Source organism: Vicia villosa, unplaced genomic scaffold (assembly GCF_029867415.1).
Source record: "Vicia villosa cultivar HV-30 ecotype Madison, WI unplaced genomic scaffold, Vvil1.0 ctg.001069F_1_1, whole genome shotgun sequence".
NCBI classification, from domain to species: domain Eukaryota; kingdom Viridiplantae; phylum Streptophyta; class Magnoliopsida; order Fabales; family Fabaceae; genus Vicia; species Vicia villosa.
The window spans coordinates 94,951-113,197 of NW_026705470.1; the positions used below are offsets into that span (position 1 = coordinate 94,951).

Here is an 18,247-nt window from a genome sequence, read left to right on the forward strand (position 1 = left end):
GAGAATCAAACGCTTCAGTTCGAAATCATTCGGTATACACATCCTTTTCTTAAACAAAAGGATTCCGTCGGGTGCTCTAGTGAAGTCAGGCATGTTCTCACTTGTTTGCAATAGCTCTTCATATCCTTGAGCCACTTGAATCCTCTCTCGCAGTTCGTTCTGAATACTCAAGTTACTAATTAGTACACCATTGGGTGTCCAATCGAATTGGAGGTTGAGATTTCGAAACTTCTCTAATAATCCATACTCTAACATCATCAACTCTGCAATCCGAAATTCCTTCCTACTTAAGGCATCTGCTACTTTATTAGCCTTTCCTGGATGGTATTTCAATTCGAAATCATAATCTTTAAGATACTCCATCCATCTCCTTTGTCGCATGTTCAACTCTTTCTGATCAAAAAGGTACTTCAAGCTTTTATGATCACTGAACATCTCAAAGTGAACTCCATACAAGTAGTGACGCCATACCTTGAGTGCAAAGACTATTGCAGCAAGTTCCAGATCATGGGTAGGATAGTTCTCTTCGTGAGGTCTCAATTGTCGAGATGCATAAGCCACAACTTGACCGTCTTGCATCAATACCCCACCCAAGCCCTTCTTAGAAGCATCACAAAATACTTCATAAGATCGGTTTGGGTCTGGATTTACTAACACGGGTGCAGTAGTCAACTTCCTCTTAAGCTTCCGAAAACTCTGTTCACATTCGGAATCCCATTCAAAGGCAACTTCCTTTCGAGTGAGCTTTGTCAATGGTAGTGCTAACTTAGCAAATCCCATAATAAATCTCCGATAATAGCCTGCCAACCCTAGGAAGCTTCTGACTTCTGTCACACTCTTTGGTCGATCCCAATTCACCACCGCTTCTACTTTAGAAGGGTCCACTGCCACGCCTCCCCCAGAGATGACGTGACCAAGAAAACTTACTTCGGATAGCCAAAATTCACACTTACTGAACTTTGCGTACAATCGTTTCTCTCGAAGAGTAGACAACACAATCCGCAAATGCTCTTCATGTTCCTCGGGAGAACGAGAATATACCAAGATATCATCGATGAAGATCACCACAAACTGATCCAGGTATGGTTGAAAGATTCGATTCATGTAATCCATGAAAACCGCCGGAGCATTAGTCACACCAAAAGGCATAACCAAAAACTCGTAATGTCCATACCGAGTCCTGAATGCAGTCTTAGGCACATCTGAGCTCTTTACCCGAATTTGATGATACCCTGACCTGAGATCAATCTTCGAGAACACACTGGCTCCTTTCAACTGATCTAGGAGGTCATCAATTCGTGGTAAGGGGTATTTGTTCTTTATGGTAACTTTATTCAGCTGACGATAATCGATGCACAAGCGCATACTTCCGTCTTTCTTCTTTACCAAAAGAACAAGAGCTCCCCATGGAGAGACATTGGGCTGAATAAAATGCTTAGCTAAAAGTTCTTCTAACTGGTTCTTCAGTTCTCTGAGTTCAATAGGAGACATCCTATATGGAGTGATGGAAACTGGGGAAGTACCAGGAACAAGATCAATGGAGAATTCCGCTTCCCTTTCCGGAGGAAGAGAAGTGATATCCTCAGGAAACACATCAGGAAATTCGCACACCACTGGAATCTCTGACAATGCCATTCTTACAGATGGTTCCTTGGAAAGAACTAAAAGAAAAGATCTTTCTTGGGAAAAGAGATAGTTAACCGCGCTGATCGTACCTTCTATCAACTTGGTAATTGCATCATCGGAGGAAGTCTCTTCTGCCGGAATGAATATGGCCTTTTCCTTACAACCAATATACACCGAATTAAGAGATAACCAATCCATTCCAAGAATGACGTCAACTCTCTTGAGGGGTAAGCAAATTAGATCAATCGGAAAGTCACGACCATTAAAAGATACTGAACAATCCTTACAAATCAGTCAGGCTTCCACCGTATCATCGGTCGCCGAAGAAATGACCATAGGATAGGGTAATGGAGTAACTTCCAAACCAAGTCGACAAACACATTCGGTTGAAACAAAGGAATGAGTAGCTCCACAATCAACTAAAACACATAAGGGTTGATTGTTTACATAACAAGTACCTGCGATGAGATTGTTGTTCCCCTTAGCCTTTCTCGCATCTAAGGTGTACACACGTCCTATAGTCGTCTCAGGAGCCTTCTTCTTTCTAGGACAACGCGGAGAGATGTGACCCTGCTCGCCGCATTCGAAACAAGTAACTGGAGCGAATATGCAATCTCCGGTATGCCTCCTCCTACACTTGTCACAAAAAGGAGGTCGAGAGGATTGGTCACCAGGGCCTTGTTTCTTCTTTGATGGAGAATTGCGGGGCTTCAAGTGTTGAGTAGATCTTCCTTGGTCTCTAAAGTTAATCCTGTTTTGATTCCTTTCTTCTTGAACTCTCTTCAAGCTGTTTTCGGCAACATAGCACTGCCTCAAACATTCAGCATAAGTAGTGAACTCCCTCTGGGACACACTATGATCAATGTCGGCCCTCAAACCCATCAAGAATTGATCAATCTTCCATAACTCATCAGGAGCATAAACAGCCTGGCGCGAGTAATCAGCCATGTCTTCAAACTTCTCAGCATACTCAGAAACAGACATGTTGCCTTGCTTAAAGTTCTGGAATTCTCTTTCTCTCTGGGTCCGAACACTGTTAGGAAAGTACTTCTCCAAAAATGCCGCCTTGAAATGATGCCAGTCCTTAGGGATCTCCTGGGTAGTGAAATAGGTAGATGCGGTATTCCACCACCTAAGAGTCGGTCCTTTCATATTTTGTGTAGCAAAGGTCACTTTCTCCTCTTTGTTACACTGGATTGCCTGGAATATCCTCTCCATACTAGCCAACCAATCATGAGCTACCCCCGGGTCTAAGCCACCTGCAAACTCTGGAGGATCCATTCTGAAGAAAGCACGAAAATCTGGCCCTGCTGGAGCTTGTGGAACAGGAACTGGAGCAGGAGGTTGTTGTCCCTGCATACCTTGCATCATCTGCATCATCATCTGATTCTGCTGCTGCATTTGTTGCATTATCTATTGCCAAGGTACGCCTGCATTCCCAGCTGCTTGCTCGGGTTCCACATTCCTAGTTCTAGGCCTTCCGGGACCTCTGCGTTGCTCAGCCATCTCCCTGTCTGTCCTACACACGGAATTAAGTTGATCAGGCTCAATGCCATAGGTAAGACATACGGAATCATGTCGGCTATACACATATGAGGCTGAATTGTACTGCATTATGATGTGTCTTTAGCAAAGCCGAGAATCAACCAGCTCTGATACCAACTGTAACACCCCATACATATTTGTCTAGAATAATATGCATAAAGTATTAAATATGGTTTCATAAAGACAACGATTACATAATGTCGCAGCGGAAAGATAATGAAAACATCACAAGCACGAAGTACAAAAGCCGAATGTATCATGGCCAAAATGATAATACATCCAAAATAGTACAATATCCAACAAGGTACTACAAAAGCATAAATGCGAACAAAAGATAATGTCTAGAAACAACGCCAAAGGACTAATCCGCCTTGCCTTTGCCACGATCTTGCCTTGAACCACCTGAAAAAGATAGAATTGGAATGGGATGAGATTACTAAATCTCAGTGAGTCCACCTATCCCATTAGTCCACTCGGATCTAAAGGGTACATGCATCAAAACCGAATCCACCATTGATTCAGGGTTTATCCTCACATCCGGTACAAGTACGGAGTAAACAAGTGATTCATCCACCATTGGACTCATCTTATACAAATACACAAGTATATCAACAAACAAGTATGCCAAAACCCATACCCGTGTACGGGGAATCCAGAAGTGTCACAAACCTCGGCTAGATTATAGAATGAACGCACCCTCGATGAGTTCACCCATGCATATTGTCAAGTGACTCGTACAAGCACACTGCAAGAGTAGTTAAGCAGGTTCGCACAAGCCTATTTGGCCGCGAGATGACATTAGCCTAAATGGCGTCATTGTCCCGGTAACTACCTGTACGCTCGTGTGTTCACACCAAGTACCGAACCGCCATCTTGACGCATGAGCCCACCGGGCGAAAGCCTAGTAGTAGTCTACATGACTTCACTAGAGGTGAGTTACCGAAAATGTATTGGCCTACGTGGCCACATAATCCCACCATACCGAGCACGCAAGTGTGTTAACGCCAAGTGAGTAAAACCCCGTACGGAAACTCACGAGCACACTGCAACGGTAGCTCAGGTGCGCGACCTATGATCACATCATCGGACTATTCTACGGACTCCATGGCCCGGGAAAATACCTTGACTTCATAGTAAGAGGTATATCCCAATCTAGCCACCGGCCACTTCGATTCAAGCATACGCACATACAACAAGCATGAGGTCATAAACCAAACCAATCCGAATGTTTAACCAAAACATTTGGATGTCAACATATTTCCATACTTGTTCTCATCATAGTGTTCAGAATCAATCACAATTGAATAGACAAGAACTATAGAATAAACATATTCAATATCACGCATAACATTCCACGTAAGCAGTCGAATGGAAATAAAAGCAATGCGGGTCATAAAACAGCACACATTAAACGTACATAATTGTACTAATGGCTAAGGAGGAGCTTGGTTACAATTAGGAACCCAAAACTGCTCTCAGGGAAAGAAAAATAAAATTCTGCTCAGCACTGGCCGCTTAGCGGGCTGTAAGCGGGCTTTCTAGTGGCGAATCCCAACTGTTCCTCCGCTTAGCGGCCTCGCGTCGCTTAGCGGCGTCGCGATAATTATTTTCTGCAAACAGCATCCTTCGCTTAGCGGCCTGGGTGGGTCCGCTCAGCGGGATTGCGAATTTCTGGAAAAATGCTCAGTATCCGCTCAGCGGCCTTAGTCCGCTCAGCGGACCATAACAGATGCAGAAAAACTCAGAACTCGTCAGTTCTGTCCTGGGGTACCCTAACCCCTTAAATCCACCTGCATGCACGAATTAAGGGTATATCCAGCCAACACATGGTATAAACAAGTGATAAACAACATTAAAACATGTTATTAGCAAGAATTTTGGGCATAATCTCTCAAAACCCTTAAACCCCAAAAGTTCCCAATTGAATAAAAACCCCATTTTCTATCTAGGGACTCACCTTAGATTGAAGAAGTAGAGCTGGAGCAAGGGAGATTTGAACAAAAATCATAACTTCGGAATAGGTTCTTGGACATGCAAGGATTGGAGTTCTTGGAGTGGTCTTCTTTCTCTCCTCTTCCTTTTCACGTTTCTATCCCTTTTGCCCTCACAAAAATCTGTTTTTATTCACAATGAAGAGAGATTTGCCTAAGCCAAACAATTTCTTATGTCTAATTAAGGGTACAAAGACTAAGATGCCCTTCTACTAAATCTTAATATCCATTATGCCATTTAGTTCTATCTCAACCAATGTCACTACCATTTATTCTAAGAGAAATAAATAGGATATTACAAATAAGAATGGATTATCCGATGGAGAAGTTGGCTCAGTTGTATGTTGAGAAGATAGTGAGTTTGCATGGTGTTCCAGCTAGTATTGTGTCGGATAGAGATCCGAGATTTACTTCTAAGTTTTGGACAGGATTGCAGGAAGCCTTAGGTACTAAGTTGAGGTTGAGTTCTGCTTATCACCCGCAGACAGATGGTCAGACGGAGAGGACGATTCAATAGTTAGAGGATTTGCTACGAGCTTGTGTATTAGAAGAAGGTGGTGCTTGGGATAGTTATTTACCTTTGGTTGAGTTTACCTACAACAATAGTTATCATTCGAGTATTGGTATGGCTCCGTTTGAAGCATTGTATGGTAGGAGATGTAGAACACCTTTGTGTTGGTACGAATCTGGAGAAAATACGGTGGTTGGACCGGAGATTGTGCAACAAACTACAGAAAAGATCAAGATGATTCAGGAAAAGATGAGAGCTTCTCAGAGTCGTCAGAAGAGTTACCATGACAAAAGAAGGAAGGATATTGAATTTAAGGAAGGAGATCATGTATTCATGCGAGTTACTCTGATGACTGGTATTGGGAGAGCCTTGAAGTCGAAGAAGTTAGCTCCGCATTTCATTGGTCCATTTCAGATTACTAAGAAGATTGGAAAGGTTGCTTATCAGGTTGCTTTACCGCCTGCACTCGCTAATTTGCATGATGTGTTCCATGTATCCCAGTTGAGGAAATACATTGCGGATCCGTCTCATGAGATTCAAGTAGATGATGTACAGGTGCGAGATAATCTGACTGTAGAGACGTTACCTATGAGGATTGAAGATCGTAAAGTGAAGCAGTTGCGAGGTAAAGATATAGCAACGGTGAAAGTGGTTTGGGGAGGACCAGCCGGTGGAAATGTTACATGGGAGTTAGAGAGCCAGATGAAGGACTCTTACCCGAAACTTTTCGTCTAAGGTATGTTTTCGAGGACGAAAACTCTTTTAGTGGGGGAGAGTTGTAACACCCATAATTTCAGTTTATTAATTTAATTTGGATTTAAATTAAATAATTGGAATTTTAGAATTTAAATTGGATTTAATTGGAAAATGAGGGAGTAAGAGCTATTGGGCTTATGGTGTGGTGATAGTAAAAGAGGGGTGCTAATTAGTTAGGCCTTTTACTAAGTTGTGGTTAATTTATTTTATTTTATTTTTCATAAAATAAGAAAAAGGAACCATTTGGGGAAAAAGGAAGAACACGTGAAGAGAGCAAGAGAAGAGAAAGAGGCAAGAACGTGAAACCGGAAGGAGAGCATTCAAGAAATTCATCGAGGTAAGGGGGGACTCTTCCTTTTAGTATCTCTTATGTGGTCTTAGGTGATAGGTAGATTGATGTATGGTTTAGTTCAATTAGATATTGGGATTGTTAGGTTAGGGTGTTAAAATTGGATTGAATTGATGATAATTGTGTGAACTATTTGGTTAATAATGAGTTTGGATGATGTTTTATGGTGTATAATTGAATGTATGATGATTATATGCCTGTATGTGATGTCTGGAATCGTTTTTGGGTAAAAAGGGGGTGAAATCGCAGGGTCTGTCGCAGACTTGGGGTTTGCTGAAATCGCAGGTCCGCTGAGCGGAGGTCCCAACGTAGTTCGCTCTTGTTTGACATCGCTTGAGGTCCGCTGAGCGGGGGTCTGAAGGATTTCGCTTCTGTCTTGCTCCGCTGAGCGAACCTGGCTGTGTGTGAATTTTTCCAAACTTCAAAATAACGTATCTTTTGATCCGTGAATCATTTCTTAGTGCCGTTTTGGGCGTTGTGCAAGTAATTAAATGTTTTATAAGATGGATAATGAATATTGGTAATATCCGACTTTATTTCCTTAAAAACTAGATTTAATTACTTGATGAGAATTGAACATTGTGTGCATACGAGATAGGTGTGACAATGTGTTTGATGTGATGATGAATTGGTTGTGATTTGTTATTATGATTGTGATGAATGCATGACTATTTGAATGATGTTGAAAACATGTACATACTTATTCGGTGATGTGGTGTTGAGATGAGTTGTTCATCGTGATTCAGTGTGTTTTAAGTATGTTATATGTGTTTCATTCATTCATATGCATTGATGTTGGATCCCGGTGATGTTTGGATCGTTGGTGGACATATTTCCCATTGTGTGGAAATTGTGTCGGTGGGCCGTATCTCGATGAGGCGTAGATCGGTTAGGTGGATTGATTCCACGGTTTATTGGTACCACATGCATAGTGTCAGTTGTGTCATATGCATTTTGTCATAATATGATTGTATGGATTTCTGTAGTGTGTGTTGTAATCTATTATTGTGTGAATTAATAATGGATGTGAATCTGAATATGTATAATTGGGTGAACGGTATATTATGATGCTTGTTGCTTATGAATTGCATAATATTTACTAATTGAGAATGAGACTCACCCTTACATGTTGTCATTTTCAGATTGAGGAGTAGCGACATTAGTGCTTGGTGAGGATGACTCATAGAGTTTATCCGTTTATGTTGGGTCGTGTCGGTCATGCTCTGATCTGTAACACTGGGGAACGATAGTTATAGAGTTTTTATGAAATTAATCTACTTTATTGGTGTTGGATTATGATTCCATTGGATGTATTTGATAATGTTTCTTATTTCGCTGTGATAAACATAATTACGATTTGGTGAACCGTTTCCTGATGAAGCATGACTTGACCATGATTGGTTTATTTATTTTATATAATTGTGGCACCCTTGTGTTTATGTTTTACTCTGATATAATTGTTTAAAAAAAATTGCCGTGGGGTTTAGAAGGGTGTTACAGAGATCATTTATATCGTAGGCAACATCGAACGGACCATGATCTTTAAATCGGAGGGACTATGATGATTTACATCGGAGGCAACATTTGCTAAGGTATCCCTACGCTCAAGGGACTTGACTATTATTCGTCGAAAGACAACATAAGAGAGGATTACCCTGAAGGTGAGTGTGTGAACAAAAATGGTTGATTTATTTAATCCTGAAAATTAGGGTTATTCTAGTTTGATTTTATCTTGCCATACAATCCTATTAACATACATCTAAACAGTTTATAGCAGTTATAAGGGTGCGGAAAGTAAATGCGGAAAAATAAATCTACGCTATTACAGGGCTTCGGGGATTAGGGATACATAACCAAAAATGGGGGATGCAGAAAAGTAAATGTGCAAGAAAAGTAAATCTACGCTATTACAAAAATAACCTTGCGACCTATACATCGATTTCTAGAATTTAAATGAAAAATAGTAAATAAACACGCATGTGACAATCATAGAGAGTTTTTTAGAGGAAGAAGAAGATCGAGAAAGTTAGTGAAAAAACATTTGATTCTGAAGTTAGTTAGAACCCTAATTAGTCTAAATTAATTAACTAATTTATGTACCAATTAATTAAATTAACTAAACCTAATTATAGTTAAAAATAAAACCTAATTAAGTAATTATCTAAATAATTAAATTCCTAAATCAAATTAGTCAATTAAATAAAAAAACTAAGCCTAATTGTAGCTAATCCTAATTGTCCATTATCTAACCCTAACTAATTATTAATAACTAATCGAATTGTTTAATGGTTAATTAGATTAGTTAAATAAATAAATAAAACAACAAAAAACAACAAAAAAAAAAAGCAAACAAAAGAAAAAGGAATAGAATAATAAAAAAAAGGAAGAAGGTGGGGCGCATTATTTAATGTGGAAGGGTTCTGAGGATCCATGGTGGGCGTGCTCTTTTGATCCTTCTGATCTAGCTTCGTGTGAATCTGAAGGCTGATATGCGAGGGCGCATCGTGGGCATGTACAAGCGAGACGCGCGAGATCTTCAGGTAAGAACAATCTGCAAAATATACAAAAATAAAACGCAAGGGGCAGAGATCGAACCCATGCCCTTGCGCACCAAAGCCATAAGACCCTCTTCTCCACCATTCAATCACTTTTCGCTCGCTGTGAACAAAACCAGAAATAATTAATAAATAAAAAAGGGAAAAGTTTTATATTGAATTTTCAAAATAGTCAGACGAGGGACCCAGTATCCCTGGATGGACCAATCAGAAAGAGGTAGAGCAATTTGAATTTTTGACCGACTATTCAAGTTATGACACGCATGGTCAATGGTCCCATTTACTATTCATCATCTCCCCCACACGAATAGCTACGGATCTGCTTGGACTTAGCTACGAAATCAGCTTCTGAGTCCAATGGTGCCATCTTTTTGTCCTGAAATAACTGGGAAGCGGGAGAACGAAGAGCTATCTTTGTTGAGCCCTAGCTATGGTGGAACTTGGCTCACGCGTCTAAGCTCTTATTTAATGGTTCCAAGCTGTTCTAAACTTCATCACAAACTCATGCAAAATGTTAGATTTGATTAAAATACATTAAAGCATGGAAAACGAAATACAAGAATGTATGGAACAACATGAACATGATGCAACCAATGTACATGTTATGGGACACCATCAATAATCCATTACCACTCTGTATTACCTTGTGGAGAGATTAGAATGGTTAGTTGGTATTGAAACAGGCTGCACAACGGAATTCGAATTTCACCTTATCTTTAATATTTCTATGAGTATGGTTAGGGTTTGTGAGCAAGGATTTCGTCCCCTTGAATGTTAGGACTCTTGTGTATATATAATGGATTGCATTAGGTCAGAAATATGGAATCAAATCTTGATAATTTGTGAGATTGATATTTGATTTTCAATCATATTCAATCTTTCTAAATTTGCTTCAATCTTCTTCCAATCATGCCAATCTTGTTTATCATGAAATTTGTATCAAATATATGGCATTTGATGATTGATTCTGATTGGAAATCAAAGCCAAATCAAATCTTTTATATTTTCTTCAATTATTTGATTTAAATTGTATTTTAAATGAATAAAAACTCAATAAAAATAGAATAAAAATCAAATAATCATGGGATTAGGCTTGGACACTCTTGATAACCTTAGGAGCAAGTTTGGGTCATACAAGAATAGGCCCATTTGCAAGAAAATCAATTTTGGACCTTATTTGCTTCATGCACTCCTTCAAAAATTGGCCAACTTCATCAATGCATAACTCCTTCAATTTTTATGCTATGGACGTGTTATAGGAATTTTTGGAAATCCCAAGATGTCCTCTACAAGCCACTTTGTAACCTTTTTCGCATTTGATGATTTTATCTTGATGATATTGGTTTTAACAAAAAACAACTTTTGGTGGACTTCTGAAAAGACCTGTAATGTTTTAGCTCACATCTCCCAAATGAAGCATTTTTGGCCTTTCTCTAAGAGAGACAAAGTTGTAGAGAATTAAATTTCTTTCAAAATGAGCTTTAATTGGATAATTTCTGATGCACAATGTGAAAGTTATGGCTGGTCAAAGTTCAGTTGACTTTTAGTTCAAAAACCCTAATTTAGAAACTTTGAGTTTTGTTGATTTCTGAACTTTTCTAGCTGAATCATGATCAACCTTTGATCAAATGATGAATGTCACTTCAAATGAAGGATGTTGACAAAAAATATTGGCTTTTGACTGTATGTTGACCACAGTTGACTTTTAGGTCAAACTAGTCGACTGTTGACTTTTTAAACATTTGACTGAGCAATCTTGTGAACCAAAGCTTGAGACTTGGCATAAGGATCCTTTGAGACATGTGGGAGGCTATGAAATCCACTTGAGACCTTAGGAGCTCCATATTCCTTGAGAAAACCAAAACCCTAATTCAGGTGTTCATTGCTTATGAGGCAAGTAAGTGTCTAACCCTTGTATATTCTTGGGGAATCATTGAGATTGAGGAGATCTTGAAATGAATTGTGTTGAAAATGGGAGGGCAAATTTGAGGGTGCAACACATAGACAACGCCATTACTCCGTCTTGTAACCACAAATGGATACAGATGGTGAACTGAAGATCTTGAACCTGCGGTGCCCAAGTCAATTCAAGGTTCAAGATGAGTGTAATTAAATATGGAGATAAAAAAATACACCTCGTTTTTTTCGTGTGAACTATTTTTACACCTTAGATTAAGTGGAGTGAATTCAAGATAAAGTGGAGTTCAACTATGAATAATTTCCGCCACCTAACTTCCTTCCAACCTGAACCCAGTAACCCACATCCTGAGCATTTGAGATTCCTCCTGATGTGGCTATTGTGATTGCTTAAGTTAGTCGTGCCCAATACTTAATTATGCAGAAGCAACCAGAAGACACCAACACCATATTGCGCTAATTACTAGACTCCGATCAAAGAAACGCGAACGAAACGAAAGGACCACATCCACCCCCCGGACCACTCAGATGCCACTACACCGCACCTATACTTCAGTTCTGGAACTCTTCAATGGATACGCAAGCAGACCTCCACATATAGGAATATACCGCGAACCATATTAATAAAAAAAATCCATACACACGCGAACCAGATGGCGGAAAATCTTTCTCTAAGTACCCTACCTCCATTGCTTAGACCAGGAAAATGATAAAAATTCTGCACAGCAGAACTATGGTAAACATATATGAATCTTTTCCATCTTAGGACCTCGCTCCATGCAACAAAAGCTGCCGGACATTCGGAAAAAAATGTGTTCGACATTTTCCTCACTCCTACATGAACCATGACGTAATGAGTGACTAACGTTGGTATATAAATGTGCCACCTTTCGGTTTTCCCTCTCTTGTTTCTCAATTGCTTCCATTTTTCCGTCAAAACGATGAACACATCTCTACTCGGTAAGCTTTCTAGTTTCTCCACTTCTTCTTCTTTCGATTTCTCTATCTTCATTTTCACGCATTTCATTTCATGCTGTTCAATTCATTAAATTATCACGACAACCTCGTTACTGATTATTAGGGCACAATTCCTTTAATCAACCTTTAACGACTTGAATATAACTAGCCGCGCAAATTTATTACTCTAATGTTCATGTCACTTTAGTTTAATTTTTAGTTTATATTGTTCTTAATCTAAGTTATGATGTTTAATTATTGTTTTTCCATGTTGAAGATCCGTTGTATGGAGGTTTCCCTGAAGTGATAGAAGAGTATCTGGAGCTGGAACATGGGATTATGAAATGCATTGCTTTCAACCGTCGTGGTACTCTTCTTGCTGGTAATTAACTAACTAACACTTACCCTCTCTTTTTTTAATGCAAACAATGCTGGTTTTGTTGTATGTGGTAGCTTTGCAAAATTTAAAGGGTTTTACCGAGGTTGATATCACGGTGGAGATGCAATTCTTCATATTGTAGGGAATCGCGATTTTAATGCGGACGTTGTGGGTTCAATCAATCTCAGTGGCACTGTAATTGTAGAGGCATTAAAATCTTTGATGTTGTTGTGGCTATTATTGTGGCTGCGGACCTTTTTAAAATGCTAGGTCTTGACCAATGTTGTTAAAAAGTTGGTATATAGGGTTATACTGCTATTATGTATTGGAATTTAGGGTAGGCGTTACGGAAACCAATACAATATGTCAACTTTGCTATTTGAAGTATAGTGGCGTGTTTTGAGTGTGGAACATGGCGTTGATGTTCATGCCGCTTTTTGTGTGTGGAACATGGGGTTAATTTATATTCAATTTATGTTCATGCCGCTTTTTGTGTGTGGAACAGCGTTGTTTTATATATGAATATTTTTATTTCAACCACTTTGCGGCTTCCGCTATTTACCCGCTAGGTTCTACGCTATTTCTCATAATGGAGATTTGAGAATCTGCTATTTTCCGTGATCAGCTATTTTCCATGATCCGCTATTAATACATTTCTAACATTGATGATGGGAGTTTGTGTTTAAATTCTAGCAGCTTGCTTAGTGTGTTTTGCTTTCCTGTTCTAGCAAATAGAGTAGCCTGGTAATTTTTGTGTAGGGAATGTAAGCTAACTTTGTGTGCAAGGGATGCTTGGTCACATGGTCTTTTGTTTGCTTATGTCATGGAGAATCACTGTGTGAATGATGTCATTTGTTGGACTATCTTTAGTTCTGTAGTAAATAGAGGCTGTAACAGGCTAACAGCAAAATAGCATAGCAGACAAATTGCGTTTGTTGAAGTTTCTACAGTGAAGAACTTGTAAAAACCCGAATATGGTTAATTTGTGAAGGATAGTTGGCTCTTAGCCATGGTACACCTTCTCCCATCAATAACACCACCGACTTATAGCCATTCGCGCTTTTTACTTGGACTTTTCAGTCCTTTCACCCTAAAACTTATTTACTTTATGTTAATATTGATAATAATGAACTTTGATTATTAGTTATGAACGTCTTTAATTTTGTGTATTCTTCTATTTTTGAGATTTTATTTGTATAGTACTATTTCTATGTTATAAATTTCTTGTATTGTATCCTTAAACTTAGGGTTTGGGCTGACCCTGCTGCTGTCCACTATACCATTATAGTGTTTTTGGGGATGTATCTACACTCTGCAATCTGTCATTGACTGTACAGAAGTTTAGAATGTCTTGTATTTAAATTAATTCTCTAAATGTAACTGTGTTAGGAGAAGATTGCTGATTAATACTCTTGTAGGCTATAATTAATGCCAAATTCGGCATACTTTTTGTTTTTATGTTGTACTAGGTAATGATTCAATCCGAGAAGCCCTAATTCAGTCTTCTCACTACCCTGTGGCCATTTCCCTGTAAGCTCTCAATTTCTGCAGTTTCTTTCCTCTGTTTCATTTTATCCCAATTTGCTAAGCCCCCAGCATGTAGTTCTGGCGACATTTCCAGCATTCATCAGTTTCTCTGTCTACAATATAATATAAGTTAGTATCTGATCACAAACCATCACTCATATTCTCTGTATACCATATAAGTCAATATTTGATCATAAAATCACCGGGATCCTAGCTGGAACTCCCAAACTGGCCAGACCCTGAAGCAGCATGTCTAGATTGATTTTGATTTATTAATAGCGAATCATAGAAAATAGCGGATCACCAAAAATCCAATATAAGAAATAGCGGATAGCTTAGCAGGCCAATAGCGGAAGCTGCAAAACAGTTGAAATAAATAACTAAATATAAAATAAAACATGTTGCACACAAATAAAAGCTACATAAACATAAATTAAATTAAACAGGGGAAGGGGAATATAATAGAAGGGAAATATTTAAAAAAAAGTGAGGATAGAAGAAAGAAAACAATAGAAAAACAATGTATTTTATTTTTATTTGAGAAATTGTTTCCCGTATTATGGTTAACTCCAACTTTGGTATTTTCTAAATGCCTCAAGATCCTCCAGCATGTAAATATTCAAGTGGTTATAGTGCATTAAACTCATATGGGAGATCATGAATAGGGTTCAATGTTCCTTCTCTCTTTATTCAATCATTAGTTTATGATGGTACAGCTTTATAATTGTGAATTCATACTTCAAAATGTTCATTCTTCTTACCCTTTAATGAGGGTAAAATGTGTGGACTTTAATTGTGTGCTAGCATTTATGGTTTTGATCATTTGCCTACTGCATTTTTTTTTTTGTCAACTACCTAGAAAAACTCAGTACTTTTTAAGTATTTACCATTCAAAACTTTCCGAGTATACTTTATTTACACAACTATTTTCCTTGTGGGATTAGATTTCAGGAGGTAACTAGTGTGTTTCTTTCTGGTTTATGTCGCGGTTCCTTTTTTTTCCCGAAGCATATAGTCTTATATTTGCATTTGAATGTGTGGATTGGATAAAATTATAGCGAGTGTTGAACTTTGGTTAGTTGTTCATTGGAGGTATTACACATTATCAACTTTCTCACCATTGATACTTTACTCTATCAATTGAATCAGCTGGCTGCAATGATGGAAGTTGTGTTATCTGGGATTTTCTAACCAGGGGCGTTGCTAAAGAGCTTCGAGATAATGAATGTTCTTCTCCTATAACCAGTATTTGTTGGTCAAACTGTGGGAATCAAATTCTTATATCTGCTGTTGACAAGTCATTATCCCTGTGGGATGTTTTGAGTGGTAAGAGGATAAGAAGAATAGTTTTGCAGCAAACTCCTTTACATGCTCGTCTTCATCCCGCAGGGTCCTCCAAATCATCTCTCTGCTTGGCATGTCCTCTCTCAAGTACTCCGATGATTGTTGACTTAGACACCGGAGGTACAACTTTTCTAAAAGTTTCAGTCTCCGAGAAACCAAGTGGACCAAACCCTGGCTCACGCAATAAGTGTTCTGATGGAAGTACCTCCTTCACACCTACCGCAGCATGTTTTAGTAGGTATGGAAACCTGGTTTATGTAGGAAATTCAAAAGGGCAAATTCTTGTAATTGACAGTATAGACGGTGAGGTGCGTGGCATGGTTCCCATCTCGGGTGGTTCAGTAGTGAAAAGCATTGTATTCAGCAGGAACGGACAGTATCTTCTGACGAATTCAAATGATAGAGTAATCAGGATTTATGAAAATCTTCTTCCCCCGAAAGATGAAATTAGAGCACTAGATGGACTGAGTGAGAATCTCAGTGATCTAAATGGTGTTGAGAAGTTGAAGGCCATAGGATCAAAATGTTTAACTTTATTCCGAGAGTTTCAAGATGCAATAACAAAGGTGCATTGGAAAGCACCCTGTTTCAGTAGTGAGGGTGAGTGGGTTATTGGTGGTTCTGCTAGCAAAGGAGAGCATAAAATTTACATATGGGATAGAGCTGGACATCTTGTGAAAATCCTTGAAGGGCCTAAGGAAGCCCTTGTTGATTTAGCATGGCATCCTGTACGTCCTATTGTTGTATCAGTTGCTTTGAACGGCATAGCTTATATCTGGGCTAAAGATTACACCGAGAGCTGGAGTGCTTTTGCTCCTGATTTCAAAGAGCTTGAGGAAAATGAGGAGTACGTGGAACGTGAAGACGAATTTGATTTGAATCCTGAAACTGAGAAGGTATGTGCGTGTTATATGGTCATGCAAGTCTTATTATTCTTTCCTTTTCAATGTTATCATCTAAAGTTCATATCCTTGCAGGTAAAAGGATCTGATGTCGATGAAGATGAGGAAGTTGACATTATGACAGTGGAGAAGGATCTTGCTTTCAGCGACTCTGATATATCCGAAGAAGAATTATGGTTCTTGCCAGTATCTCCCATTCCCGATGTTCCTGAACAACAAGATAAATTCTTAGAAAGTTCTTCAAAGCTGGTGGACAGCAATAACTCTGAATCCACATTTTCAGAAGAGGCTGTTACAAATAGACATATGACGAATCATGCCTCAAGTCCCGTGGAAGGTAATGGATGGCGTCATACCTTGCAAAACATGCTTGTAACTTAGTATGCGCATTCCTAAGAATTCCAATTTTTAAAATTAACTCTTAAACAACTTTGTGAGGCCTTATATTGGCTTAAGCTTTCTTCCAATGTTCTCGGATTTGCATCTCTCAAATACATTGATTCTGTTATTTAAAAAAGATTACTATATTGTTTGCATTTCTGACATTTTGCCTTCAACACTATTTACAGATGATGCTGTAGGAACAAGAACTAAAAGAAATCGAAAACCATCAGAGAAGGTGCTGGAGTTGCAGGCAGAAAAAGTAAACAAACACTCAAAGTCTAGCAAATCATCAAGAAACAAAACAAAATCTTTGGTTGATGAGAATGCTGGTAATGGTTTTTATTATGATGAGCTTTCTGATGAATAACATCAGATTCTAAATTCTTTTATTTAAGAGTACATTTCATTTCTCATATATCTTTCTCTTTTTAGTTTTGATAATTTTTGCCATTGCATTATATGGTGGGTGATTTGTCAGAATTAAAGTGAGTTAAATGTAAATTAATTTATATTTTGATAGATTATAGTAAAATTGATTCTTATTGATTTATATTGTTTGGATAATTTGGCCTAAATTACTTTTGGATGTACAATTACCAAAATTTATATTAATGTGTGTTCTCATTTCTGTTTTAATTTTTTTTTTGATAGCCGTATATATCAGAGTAGCATATAATTGAGGATTTTTTGAAGTTTATTTCCATCGGTTGAAAATAACCTGAGTTTGTATAAGTGTTTTACAAGTTATTTTCAAAACACCTGTTCAAATTTCTTTAAACGCTTGTTAAGAGATACGTTTAAATAAACTCTAATAAATTCCTCTTGATTTGATGAGAATTTTTTATTAAGGTTCAAATAGTGATATTGGTTGAATAAGTTAGTGAAATTGGTGGAGGGACTTAGATAAAATTAACATTTTGCTAATTTGGATTTAGATTTATTTTTTGGAGGAAACAATGAACAAAAATTACAAAATATCAATTATCTCATCCTTCCTTTCTAAAGCATTTTTTGACTCTTTATTATTATACTAAAAAACTAATTAATGTTGTTATTTTTTAAACAATGATTTTTTTTCTTTCTATAATACCTTTATTTTTTTTAGGGTTCATGAACTTTTTCATCCTTTAAATATCTCAAATTTCGTTTTTAGTCCTTCTAAATTTTTTTTTAAAGAATGGTCCTCCTAAAATTTTAAATTTTAAGTTTTTATCCCTCATAACAAAATCATAGCTAAAATGGTCTCTAGTTCTGTCGCTAAATAAAAAATCATCGCTAAATTGCAGAGGGGCCAAAAGTTAAATTTGAAAAATTTAGGAGGACCATTTTTTTATTAAAAATTTTAGAGGGATTAAAAACGAAGTTTGAGATGTTTAGAGGGATCAAAATTTAATTTTTTTTTTATTAATTTATTTGGTTTTTTTTTTATCTTAGTAATAAATAACCAATAAATTTTTTGACAAAATTACCATTAATATATTTTGAATTTGACTTTTGAAATGAC

The 18,247-nt window shown here is 37.8% G+C and overlaps 1 protein-coding gene across 1 annotated transcript; it reads left to right on the forward strand.

Annotated features, from left to right (window-relative positions):
* Positions 1–11,571: 11,571 nt before the first annotated feature.
* On the forward strand, positions 11,572–17,296 carry LOC131633079 (protein RBL-like). Its single transcript, XM_058903787.1, has 5 exons — positions 11,572–12,210; positions 12,485–12,589; positions 15,263–16,353; positions 16,435–16,696; positions 16,929–17,296. The coding sequence occupies exons 1-5, from the start codon at positions 12,129–12,131 to the stop codon at positions 17,108–17,110; spliced, it is 1,722 nt and encodes a 573-aa protein (XP_058759770.1). The 5' UTR covers positions 11,572–12,128; the 3' UTR covers positions 17,111–17,296.
* Positions 17,297–18,247: the final 951 nt, after the last annotated feature.